Raw genomic sequence first — 12192 nt, 5'->3', positions numbered from 1 at the left:
CCCTGATATGTGTCCCCCTCTTTACCTGTCAAAGCCGGACACCAGGAGGTAGTCACCGCCACAAACCCAAACCAGGCGCGCTCCGCGTCCCCCCTCAGGACCTGGGCCCTCCTGCATGGGATGAAGGTCACCCTGCCTGCTCCGAGGGAGCTGGGGGGGCAGTCATGTGCCCCTCCATGGTTTGGGGGGGCAGGTGGGTTTCCCCCACCCCCAGGTGGGTTTCCTGCCCACACCCCCAGCTCTCCAGCCCATCCCCAGTGCTGGGATTGTACCTGTTGAGGCTGAGAGCTGCGCCGTGGCTCGTAGAGCCGTATCCGTCCGTCTTTGCTCACCGTTGCCAGCTTCTTCCCATCCGGGCTCCAAGCCATGCTGAAAATCTGGAGAGACAGATGTTGTGCAAATGTCCCAAAGTTGCCTCTCAGGTGTCCCCGGATTTGTCATCTTTTACCTGATCCGTGTGTCCCTGCAGGCACAAGACTTCCCGCCCGGCGCTCAGCTCCCAGATCCGCACGGTCATGTCGTAGGAGGAGGAGGCCAGGAGGTCGGATGCCATGGGGTGGAAGCGGATGGAGTAAATCTTTTCCGTGTGACCTGGTGAGGTTCAGTAGTGCGTGGTTGTCCCCAGCTGTGGGTGCCACCAGGCTGGTTTGTCCCCATTGTGGGGTGCTCAATAGGCCCCTCACCTCGGAGAATAGCTTCAGGCTCCTGCAGGGTCTCCTGCAGCCCTCCCTCAGGGATCCGCCACAGCCGGATCCTGGCGTCCTCGCCCGCTGTGCGCCAGAAGGGACGGGCGGTGGTTAATGGGGCGATCTGGAATGCCTGGAGCTGGGGGACTCTCCGGGCACGCCCCGGCAGGGCTGGCACGCACGTACCGACAGCGAGGCGCCGCGGGTCGAAGGGGTCCCAGGTGAGGTCGGCCACCGCTGCGCCATTCTGGATGGTGGGCACGGCCGCGTCGGGGAGACGGCCGGGCTTGGAGAGCTGCGGGCGAGAGCCGGGGGTCACCGGCACGGCACACGCGGCGCCGTGCCGGCCTCCACACCTCCCCGGGCTACCTCGAGGACGGCGATCTGGCCGCCGGCAGAGAGCAGGGGCAGGGCGACGCGCTGCTGGTTGGCGCAGAAGCCGTCGCACTCGCCCGGCGTGGTGAGGCTGAGCCCGCGCAGGTTGGTGAGGTGCTGGTCCCGGTGCAGCACCCGGCCCTGCGCGTGCCGGAAGCGGGAGCTGGGCCCTGCAGCGGGCGAGGGCTGGGTGAGCGCCCTGAATCCCCCCAGTGGGGCACCCCGAGCCCGCCCCACTGCCTGCTCACCCAAAATGCTCTGCAGGGACTTCTGGCTGGGGCTGCTGGCAAAGCCACTGGAGGGGCCGGTGCTGGCTGAGAGCGAGGTGGCCGCGCTGCCTGGTGAGGCTAGTGAGGATGGTGAGGAGTAGCCACTGGCTTCCTATGGGAGAGAAAGCCCAGGCAGGGGGTGCTGGCACCCTAGCCTTGTCTTATGGGATGAGGGCAGCAGGGACCCCACCCCTTCAGCATTCAGTGCACTTTTCCAGCGCCCCATGCTCACACTCTGGTCTGCGTCGGTGTGGCCACTGTCGGTGTCTGTGTGGCCAGTGTCGGTATCTGTGTGGCCGGCGTTGGTGGGGCTGGTGCCAGCAATGATGGGGGATGTGAAGGTCCCTGTGGGTCTCCGTGCTGGGTGCAGGCTGACCCTCCCCACCTGCACCGAGCACAATGGTGAGCATGGGGCAATGGCAATGCCACCAGCAAGGACACCCCCCCGGATGACACTGACCTGCTGGCTGTCCCCTGCCCACCAGCCTTGGGCATCAGTGGCTGGCAGCATCCCTGTGCAGTCAGGGAACAGATCCTCGTGGAACTCCTGGACAGACTGGGGGAGAGGGGATGGGGTGAGATAGATGTTCTCAAAATCCCACAGCCTCTGTCCTGCTGCAGCTGGGGCATCCCTGGCACCCCTAGACACTTCCAGCACCCAGACCCCACTACCCAGCACCCAAACTTCCGCTGCTTAAAGTGCCCAGCACCCATTGCACAACAGCACCCAGCAGGTGGCACCCAGCTGTCAGCATCCACTCTCCAGCACCCCAATCCTGCATGCAGCACCCAGCTCCCCAAATCCAGCACCCAGACTCTGCAACCCACCACCAACATCAATGTTTGACCTCCACTCCTGCTCTCCCCGGGCTGGGGACTGGGGTCTCACTGCAGCCAGGTCCTTTTTGTCACCCAGTGTTGGTGAGGTGTCACCCATGAGATGACACCAAGCACCTACACCCACAGGGCCGCCTTACCTTGCGTGGCACCAGGTAGCTGACGGGGACAAGGGCGGTGTCAGTGAGCTGCAGGACACGGAGCACCTCGCAGGCCATGACATCCAGGGCCAGGCGTGGCACGGCCGCCAGGCCCCGTGTGCTGCCCTCTGTCCGGCACTGGGTCACTGCGGGACAGGGTGGCCGTGGCGTGGGTGGTCAGGCAGTGGTGAGCGCCCCGGGGGAGATATGGGTGGGATGGGACCTGCTTACCCTGGGTGAGTGCTGGCTGTGTGTGGGCCACCTCAAAGCAGTAGAGGAGGTTTTCTCCCTGGAAGAGAGGTGGTAGGGACAGGGAATGAGCGGGGCTGTAGGAAGCACCCCACTGCACCCACATGCAACCTCCTGTACTCCACTGGTGCACCCACATGTACCAAGATGCACCTCATGACACCCCCCTGCATGTTCCTGTGCCCCCAGTGCCTCCCTACACCCCCCAGCCATGGGACCTCACCTTCCCTGCCAGCACCAGCAGTGCCGTGTCGGCGTCGTACAGCGGGATGGTCACCCTGCAAGGGAATGGGGGTGCTGAGCCAGGGGCCCCCATGGGCACAGCACCCCCATGGATGTGGGGCTGGAGGCTGTTCCCCCACTGGTGCACACCCCAAAGGCCGTCCTGGGGCGGCGTGGGGCAGGATAAGGCCGTGCTGCGATGGGAGGGCAGCGCCGTGCCCGGGGGTGCAGGGTGTTGGGCTGGTCCCCAGGTGACAACCCTCACTGTCCCAGCCCGGGCTGACAGGTTGACAGCAGGACGTCACTGCCACCTGCTTCCAGCCCCGGCTGCGCAGTGCCCAGCCGTGGGGCATCCCGCTCCCTGCCCTGCTCCCTGTGCCTGGCCATGGCACCCGGCCTCACCTGGGGAAGCCTCCGGCACCCGCAGGGTTGCCCCGAGGCCGGCCGGGCCGGCTTGGCCAGTTCGGGGCGGGCGCGTGGCACACCCCGGCTCACCGCCCGCCTCCCCTGGCACCTGTGGAGCCGGCCAGCCCCGGGAGTGCCCTGCGGCCCGGCTGTGCCAGCTGGAGCGTGTCCCTGCTCCCTGTCCTGCACCCTGTCCCAGACCGCGCAGGGAGACAGGAGGGGACTACAGGGAATACTCGGTGGCCTGAGGGGACAGTGGTGAAAGGAGCACAGAGACACTCTGTGCCTTGCCTCGGCAGGGGTGGAGGAGGGAGCGCCGCAGGCAGAGACCAAAGGGACAATCTATTACTTTCGGTTGACGTTTCTGTGGCTGTGCCAAGGGGAGGGAGCTGCTCCATGCCATCCCATGCCATGAAGGATATCTAAGGGTGGTATGGGATGGTCCCGCCCCAGGATTGTTGGCACAACATAGGCAAACACTGCCAGGAAGCCCGGGACAGGCACCGGGGTCCCCTGCCCTGCTGTCACCACAGTCACCAGCACTGCCAGCACCACAGTGGTGCAGCTCTGGGACAAGGGCACCCTGAGTGCCTGGTTGTCCCAGCCCAACCCATGCCATCCTCACCATGCCAAACAGGGAGCATTGCTCTGCCGTCACAGGGGCATGTGAGGGCCACCCACTTTCCCCCCGTCCCCTGGCACACGGTGGCAGAAGCTCTGTGGACGCCAGAGGCATGGGGGGACTGAGACGCCAGGGTACTGGGGCTCATCGGTGCCAGAGTCCCTGGTTACCCTGGGCACACTGGATATGGATGTCCTTGGGGGTGCCAAGGACACCCAACCCAGCCTTTTTTGTTACCAGGGTTGCCAGGGGTCCCATGGGTGCTGGGGATACAAGGGAGATACTTATACCTGGATCTAGCCCTATACCTGTGTGTACACACACCAGGGGTGCTGGGGTCCCAGGGACCCCGGCTCCAGGGATGCTGAAGGTCCTGGGGTCCCTGGAGGGTTTGGAAGGTCTGGGAGCTTCCAAAAGTCCAGTGGGTCTTGGGGATCCTTGTGACTCTGGGGAGCCCTGGGGTCACATGGAGCTCCCAAGAGGTCCCAGAGGTCCTTGTGACTCTGGAGGCTCCTGAAGTCTCAAGGTCCCTGTGACTCTGGGAGGTCCTGGGGTCACGGGGTCTGGAGGTCCCTGTGGAGGCCTCTGGGATCCTTGTGACTCCCAGGTCCCAGAGGTCCTGGAGGTGCTGGGGGCCACTGTGACTCAGAGGTCCTGGGTGCCCTGATGGTCCCTGTGACTCTGAGGTCCCAGATGTCCTGGGTATCCCAGGGGTCCCTGTGAATCAGAGATCCTGGATATCCCGAGGGTCCCTGTGACTCTAAGGTCCCAGAGGTCCAGGGGGTCCCTGTGACTCAGAGGTCCTGAATGTCCCAGGGAAATTGTGCCTCCGGAGTCCTGACGGTCCCTGTGACTCCAGGGTCCCAGGGGTCCCGGATGTCAAGGGGGTCCCTGTGACTCCAGCGTCCCAGAGGTCCCGGATGTCAAGAGGGTCCCTGTGACTCCAGGGTCCCAGGGGTCCCGGATGTCAAGGGGGTCCCTGTGACTCCAGCGTCTCAGAGGTCCCGGATGTCAAGGGGGTCCCTGTGACTCCAGGGTCCCAGGGGTCCCGGATGTCAAGGGGGTCCCTGTGACTCCAGGGTCCCAGGGGTCCCGGATGTCAAGGGGGTCCCTGTGACTCCAGGGTCCCAGGGGTCCCGGATGTCCCCGCGGTCCCCGCGGTCCGGGGGCTCCCGGGGGTCCCCGCGGTGCCGCCCCCATCGGGCCCCAGGTGAGCGGGGGCGGAGCCTCCGTGGCGGCCGTGCCCCGCCCCACCCCCTCCGTGCTCTCAGCCAATGGGTGCCCGGCGGGAGGGCAGGCCCCGCCCCCGCGGTTTAAATGCCGCCCCCCGCGCCCGGCGCCGCCAGTGAGGGGAGCGCTCGCCCGGCCGCCGCTGCGTCGCCGCCATGGACTGACTGACCGCCCCGCACGGCCCCGCACGGTGAGTGCCGCGGCCGCCACACCGCCCTCTACTCCACACGGCCACCGGGGCTCTGTGGGGCGGCAGCCCACGGGTGGGAGGGGGCTCTGCCGGGCATCCGCGGGCTCATGGGGAGGTGGGGCCCTGGTGGGCCCGGGCCGGGCCGTGGGACACTCGGTGTGGCCTGGGCGCCCAGAGTGACAGAGTGTCACCGGGGCCTTGGCTAAGGGTCGGCATGCCCTGCTCCCTGCGAGGCTTCAGCTGAGCCAGGGGCACCCGGCTGGCCCCTGCCTTGGCTGATGGTAGGGCCTCGGCTGGGCTGAGGCGGTAGCACTGCAGTGGGCTGGGACAGGAGTTCACAGAAGGCTCTCGCTTCCTTGTCCTTGCCGCATCCCTGTTTTGCCATGGGATGCGCTTGGGTTTGGCCCTGGGATCCTGGCCTGGTGCTGCATCCATCACGGGCAAGGGGAGGGATGTATTTGGGGCTGACATGGAGCATGGCTCCATCCGGCATGGCCAGGTGGCAGTGAAGTGCTCTGCTAGCAGAAGGGCTCCAGACCCACACGGCACCAGCATGGTCTTGGGCCCATCCCATGCTTGCTCTGTCCTGGCACATGCGACGGCTGGGCTCTCCTGCTGGGCTCAGGCAGAGGTGGGAGCTGCTGGCAGCAGTGTCCACCACCACGCCCCTCACTGGAGGGTTTCGCTGCCCTTGTTCTGCTTGTCCTCAGGGGCTGCTGTCCGGGGTCACTGACCTGCTCTGGGGCCAAGCGGGTCCCCACGCAGTGGCGACAAGGGTTTCTCTGTGGCTGGCACAGAGGATGGGTGCCAGCAGGGCCACCGGCCAGCCTGGCACCAGGAGGCAGGGATACCCCACTGCTTCTTCTGCCGCCAGCTCCCCGCGCACTTCATTGTCACCTGGCATGAGTTCTGAGGGTGCTGGCGCCTGTCACCCTCTTTGGGTGTGACTTTGGGCCACCATGGGGTGAATGTCCCTTTCCATGCCTGGCTCCCTCCCAGGCTTGCAACAGCCACAGGAGCCAACACATGCCAGCAGAGATGCTCCAGTTCTGAGACTCTTCCCAGCCAAATCCCCCCAGTAATGTCCCCTCATACACCTACCCTTGCCATCTCACAGGTCTCATCCTGCTGGGGCTGGGGCGGCCGGACTGCCCTGACCCAGCTGTGCCTCTGCCCACACGGCGCTGGGCAGTGCCGCCATCAGGGATGACACTAATGACTGTTTTCCCCCGCTCCACGCCGAGGCCGGCCGGCCTCGCCGGGTGGCCCTGACGCAAGCGCTGCCTGCTCGGCTGGCTCTGCCGGCGGGACGCGGCACGAGGAAGCGCTCGGGGACAGCCGCGGCCGCCCCAGTCACTCCGGAGGAATCTGCCCGTGCCGCCCGGGCCACGCGTGGCACCATCGCCGGCCTCCTCCCACCCTCCGCCGGCGTTCCGGCTCCTCCCGAGGCGGTTTGGCTGCCGGCAGAGCGGCTCTGCTGGTTTTTCTCCTTGCCGGCACCTGAGATGGGGAGCGCGGCCGGGTCAAAGGGGCAGGAGCGGGATGGAGGGGCTGGCGAGTGCTCCGGGGAATGCAATAACCAGGCCTGCATTCCTGCGGGGCTGCTGCGGAAACTTTAATTAAATAGGGAGGGGAGCGGGAGGAGGTGGGAGCTGCGGCGGCGCAGGGTGGGTTGAAGGGGAGGAGGATTAAGGGCTTAATCCTGCACATCCCCCCGGCTGGCTCGGGGGAGGGGGCACGTGCTGACATCGGCTTGTTTTGGGGGGTGTAAGGCAGGGGAGCAGCATCTGCATCCCGCCTGGCAGAGGCACTGTGTCCCTCCCCGTCACCGCACGCTGCAGGGCCCCCGTCCTTCCAGCTCGGGTGCCACCGGCCAAGGTGGCAGCCCACGGACCAGCAACAACGCTGGCTTTGTTTGTCTGCACTTGCCGGTGTGGGAAGGAACGTCCCGGCTGTGCCTGCTTCACTGAGGTCCTCAAGCAGAGGGGAAAGGCAGGGACTCTGCAGCTCATCCAGCCTGTCCTGCACAGGTGTCACCCTGCAGTGCCGGGACGGCATCGGCCTCGTCTTCAAAAACAGGAGGTGGGTGCAAAGTAGGGCATCCCCTGCCGAGTGCCAGCCCTGGGCGGGCAGCGGGGTGGCCCAGCCCGGGGGGCTGCAGGCGGGGAAGGGGGTGACACGGCACTCCCACCCCAGCGGGCTGGCAGGGAAAGGCTGAGCCGGGACTGGGGGAATCTGAGCCCAGATTCTCCCCGCAGCCGGAAAATATGAATAATTCGGCAAATATCTGCGGTGCAGGCGCGGGGGAGCCCAGCCAAGGCAGCAGCAGGCTGCTGGCAGGGCGGCCCCAACACCTCCAGCAGAAACGGGGCCCCCTCTCTGCCCTTGGGGACCCTGCCAGGCCCTGGGGAAATTGTTCCCCCGGCCCCCGTTTCTGGGGGTGTCCTGGGCTGGGGTAACTCCTCTCTGCCTTGAAGCAGCCTCGTGCCGGGGAGGCGGGATGTTGGCGTGTGCCGGCGGAGCGGGCGATGCCGAGGGGCGGTGGCGGAGGCTGTGGGGCCGTGCCAGCCTGCCCGGCGCTCGTGGCCAGGCGCGGATGCGCGGCCGTGGCCGGGCTGGCCGAACCTGCCCGGAGCGGGGAGCCTGGCAGACGGGGAGGAAATGCCAGCGTAATTAAAGGGACGAGAGAGACTTGGAGTCAGCAGCTGGTTGTAGCACGGGACACGTCAGCGAAACCCGACCCTGGCATTGCAAAACTAGCCCCGGCCTCGCCAGCATCCCGCAGGCCTGGCCCCGCTCCGGCGCTGCCCACCCGGGCGGGCCGGCACTGCCGTGGCACCGCTGGCATGCCAGCACCCTGCACCCAGGGCTCTCCCACCAGCCAGCACGCTCTGGATGCTGGAGGGGTGCTGGGTCTGCCCCCAGCCCCAAACAGCACTTCACAGGGTCTCCATGTTGTGTTTTTAACTCTGCTGGCAGCCTGACTGTGATGTGGGGTGCAGGGGCACCCGACACTGGTGAGGGGGCTGGGGGCTGAGCTGGGCTTGCTGGGGAGGGGATGCACTGATGGTGACCCCTGGGTGACAGTGACCTCTTGGATGTGGCACAGCTCCTCCCCAGTGTCAGGGGCTGACGGCACAGGTCATGTCAGGGCAGGGCCGGCCAGGCCAAGTGACTCAGGCGGTTGTGGTGACCCTGCCCAGCCGTGGGCTCACCCCACCCTTGGGGGGGGCTGCTCGGGAAGAGGCAAGGACAGAGCTGGCCGCAGTGTTAACCCTGTCGAATACCCCGGCAGGGGGACAAGAGGACACAGCACGGGTCCAGACCCTCCTGGCGCAGGATGTGTTGTCCCTGCACTGCTGATGGGGCCGGGGCAGGCGGCACGTGCTGCTGTGTGACCTGCAGCCCCCCACACACAGCGGGGGCCCCTTGTGAGCCACGGGGGGGGGGGGGCGTTTGCCTGGAGCTCCGACAGCTTTGAGCAGGGAGGAGGTGGCAACAGATGGGGCTGGGGAAGGGTTTGCCTCTTTCTTGCCCAGGGATCCCACTTTGCCACCTCCCCCTGACCCTGCGATGGAGTGGCAGGCGATTGTGAGTCTCTGGCCCAGCCTAATGTCATTAAAGGGGCTGAAAGATGGGGCTGAGAGGAGCCCTTTGGGACACAGAGAGCAGCTGTGACGTCTGCCAGGGCATCCATGGAGAGCTGGGGTTGGGGTGGTTACAGCCTTGGTCATCCCAGAGCCTCCTCCCTCCATCCCTGCTACCCCATCCTCAAGGGACAGGGGCACAGCCCACAGTGCTGAGTGTGGGGAACAGCAAGGTGATCTGTGAGGACAGGGGCTGAGTGGGGGGTGAATATGAGCCCCTGGACTCTGTGGGGACACAAATGGCTCCTCCAGCCCCACACTCTGTGCCCCTGTCCCCAAGAGGGGCTGCTGTTGCTGGTGATCTGGGCAGGAACAGCCCCAGAGGGTGCAGCTGCTGCGAAGGCAGCACAAGCAAAGGGTTAAGCTGAGCTCTACTCAGGGGAGGCCGGCCAGGCTCCCACCCCTTCCCGGTGCTCTGGTGCTCTGATTCGTATCCCCTGTGTTTGATTTGCACCCTGCTGAGCAGCTGGGGAGGTTGGGGCCCTTGTGAGTATTGGGAAAGGTCTTGGTGCTCCACCGAACACAGCCCCAATACCCGTGGTACACGTCTCATGGTAGAGTCCGGGGTGTGCAAAGGTACCACATCCCCAAATCCTGGGGGTCTGGGGAGGGGAGAGCATGGAGTTGGGGTGGGCAGCTGTGCTGGTGGACAGCCCTGGAGGCAGAGTGGGGTTCAGAGGTGCTCCACAGCGCTGCTAGCTCTGGGTACCCCCCAGCAGGGCCCATCCCCTAACCCTGACTGTGCTTGTCTCTCCGCAGAGCTGACACCATGAACCAACTGATCCTTTGCACACTGCTCCTCTTGGCCGGTGGGGAGCTGGCCAGAGCATGTCCTGCAGGCTGCCAGTGCCATGACCCCAAGACCATCCTGTGTGCAGCCAGGCGGGGCCAGACAGTGCCCCAGGGGCTGCCCCCCAGCACCCTCTCCCTCTACGTCTTTGAGAACGGCATCACAACGCTCACTGAGGACAGCTTTGCCGGGCTGCCTGCCCTCCAGCTCCTGGACCTCTCACAAAACAAGATCACCAGCATCCAGAGAAACATCTTCCAGCCCCTGACGGAGCTTGTCAACTTGGACTTGTCCTCCAACCAGCTGCAGGAGATCACCAATGAGACCTTCCATGGGCTGCGGCTGCTGGAACGGCTCTACCTGCAGAGGAACAGCATCCAGCACATCCACGCTGCTGCCTTTGACACGCTGGAGAATCTGCTGGAGCTAAAGCTGCAGAACAACCAGCTCAGGGCTGTGCCCCCCCTCGACCTGCCCAACCTCCTGCTGCTGGACATCAGCTGGAACAAGATCCCTGCCATTGCACCAGGGGCTTTCCATGCCGTCAGCATTGAGTCCCTGAAGATCGCGGGGCTGGGCCTGACGAGCTTAAACGAGGAGCTCTTCCAGGTCCAAAACAACCTCCACGAGCTGGACATCTCTGACAACCTGCTGGAGCGCGTCCCAGCGGTGCTGCGGCGGCTGGGCAGCCTCACCAGGCTCAGCCTGGCCGGCAATGCCCGCATCTCCCAGCTGCCAGCTGAGGACTTCCAGAGCCTCCACAACCTCCAGGAGCTGGACATCAGCAACCTCAACATCAACACCATCCCTCGGGATTTCTCCGGCTTCTTCCCCAGGCTGCGGGCTATGACAGCTGCCGGCAACCCCTTCAACTGTATCTGCCAGATGAGCTGGCTGGTGCAGTGGGTCAACACCAGTGGTGTGGTCCTGCGGCGCCCTGAGGAGACGCGCTGCCACTTCCCCCTGAAAAACTCCGGCAAGCTCCTCCACCACCTGCAATACACTGACTTTGGCTGCCCCACCACCACTCCCACGCCCACCACGCCCCGCACAACTGCACTGCCACCGCCCGCGCCGCTGCCCAGCACCCACCGCCCACCGCCACCCCCCAGCACCGCTGCACCCACCCTGAGGCCCAGAGAGCCCCAGGGCAGCTCCACCTTGGTGCCCTTCAGCGGCACCCCGGCCCCCACCAGCCCCCCAGCGCCCATCTGTCCCCCCCGCACGTGTCTGAACGGTGGCACCTGCCACCTGGGTGCCCAGAACCTCCTGGAGTGCCTGTGCCCCGCAGGCTTCACTGGTGTGTACTGCGAGGTGGAGGCGAGGGGAACGACGGCAGCCCCGGGCACACCAGCCCTGCCACCTGCACAGCGGGTCAGCATCGCCCAGGTGGGCAGCACCTCCCTCAAAGTGGACCTGCACAGCTACATCCAGTCCAAGGCGCAGCTGAAGGGCATCCGCCTGAGCTACCGGAACCTGTCGGGGCCGGACAAGCGCCCGGTGATGCTGCGCTTGCCGGCCTCGCTCTCCGAGTACACGGTGCGGGCGCTGAAACCCAACTGCACCTACCGCATCTGCATCGGGGCGCTGGGGGAGCTCCCCAAGGAGGAGCACTGCGCCGAGGCACACACCCTGCCCCTCAGCCTGCAGCAGCACTCCCCTGTCACCCAGAGCCAGGACCTCAACCTCGCCCTGATCCTCGTCCCTGCGCTGGCTGCCATGCTGCTGCTGCTGGTGGTGGTCACCGCCGCCACGTACTACTGCCGGCACCGCCGCGCCAAGGCACACGCCGGCGCTGGGGTAGACGCCGGCCCACTGGAGCTGGAAGGGGTGAAAGCTTGCCTGGAAAACGGGGATTTGAGCAGCCACGGCTGCAAGGTGCCAGAGGCAGCGATGCTTTCTGGCGGCTCTGAGTGCGAGGTGCCGCTCATGCAGTCACACTACCCCAGCAACAACAACACCCCGGGGCTCAAACCCTCCTACTTCTGAACCCACAGGGCTTCCAGAGCCTTGGACACAGGAGGGCTGAGCTGCAGTGGCAGCACCTGGCCATGTCCCTCTGGGATACAGATTGCCAAGGAGCTGACTGAACTGAAGCAGAAATCCCCCCATCCCACAACGTGCAATTTCCAAGAGGCTGCCGTGCTTCGGGAGGAGACACGAGTTTTACTGCTCTGTGCCTTGATTTCTGCGACTCTACCTAGAATGTGGGTAGCGGAAGAGAAGGGGGGCTAATTTGGAGGTTGGGGGGCTTTTTTTAGCTCCTGCTATAGAGAAAGCTGCTGTGACTGGGCTGAGGGACGCCCACGTGCTGGTAACAAGGGTGCTTCAGCAGGGCACGGCCCATGACTTGACTCCCTGGAAGCTGATGTGAGCAATACAGCCTGGCCGAGGTGCTGGGACCCTCGGGACCCCCTGGGCCAAAGGAAGTGCCGAGCAGGCAAACCAGGAATTGAAGCTTTAAGAACTCAGAGAGAATATTTATACATTATTTCCCATTTCTTCTGGGAAAACTTTTTTTAGTACAGGT

General features: G+C 65.2%; 2 protein-coding genes across 4 annotated transcripts in view; one reads left to right on the top strand and one right to left on the bottom strand.

The window, feature by feature from the left end:
* Positions 1 to 12192, bottom strand: part of LOC137483471 (mitochondrial import inner membrane translocase subunit TIM16-like) — a 37852-nt gene that overhangs the window by 3977 nt on the left and 21683 nt on the right. For all 3 annotated transcript variants that reach the window (XM_068206552.1, XM_068206551.1, XM_068206554.1), the window contains exons 10-21: positions 2780 to 2834; positions 2539 to 2596; positions 2308 to 2453; positions 1791 to 1886; positions 1563 to 1715; positions 1310 to 1442; positions 1056 to 1231; positions 873 to 981; positions 684 to 770; positions 449 to 591; positions 273 to 377; positions 26 to 111 (exon numbers count right to left, since the gene is read on the bottom strand). In XM_068206552.1, the coding sequence (XP_068062653.1) occupies positions 26 to 111; positions 273 to 377; positions 449 to 591; positions 684 to 770; positions 873 to 981; positions 1056 to 1231; positions 1310 to 1442; positions 1563 to 1715; positions 1791 to 1886; positions 2308 to 2453; positions 2539 to 2596; positions 2780 to 2834 (1347 nt within the window). The remainder of the gene's footprint in view (positions 1 to 25; positions 112 to 272; positions 378 to 448; positions 592 to 683; positions 771 to 872; positions 982 to 1055; positions 1232 to 1309; positions 1443 to 1562; positions 1716 to 1790; positions 1887 to 2307; positions 2454 to 2538; positions 2597 to 2779; positions 2835 to 12192) is intronic.
* VASN (vasorin) lies at positions 9523 to 11679 on the top strand. The gene has a single exon (XM_068206555.1). The coding sequence runs from the start codon at positions 9642 to 9644 to the stop codon at positions 11649 to 11651; it is 2010 nt and encodes a 669-aa protein (XP_068062656.1). The 5' UTR covers positions 9523 to 9641; the 3' UTR covers positions 11652 to 11679.

Source organism: Anomalospiza imberbis, chromosome 16 (genome assembly GCF_031753505.1).
Source record: "Anomalospiza imberbis isolate Cuckoo-Finch-1a 21T00152 chromosome 16, ASM3175350v1, whole genome shotgun sequence".
Taxonomy (NCBI): Eukaryota; Metazoa; Chordata; class Aves; order Passeriformes; family Viduidae; genus Anomalospiza; species Anomalospiza imberbis.
Note: the sequence above shows the minus strand (reverse complement) of the source record. Positions and strands in the feature narration are given on the sequence as shown.

Excerpts from the sequence above, each read along its gene's own strand:
- VASN (XM_068206555.1), top strand. The coding sequence starts at position 9,642 with ATGAACCAACTGATCCTTTGCACACTGCTCCTCTTGGCCGGTGGGGAG.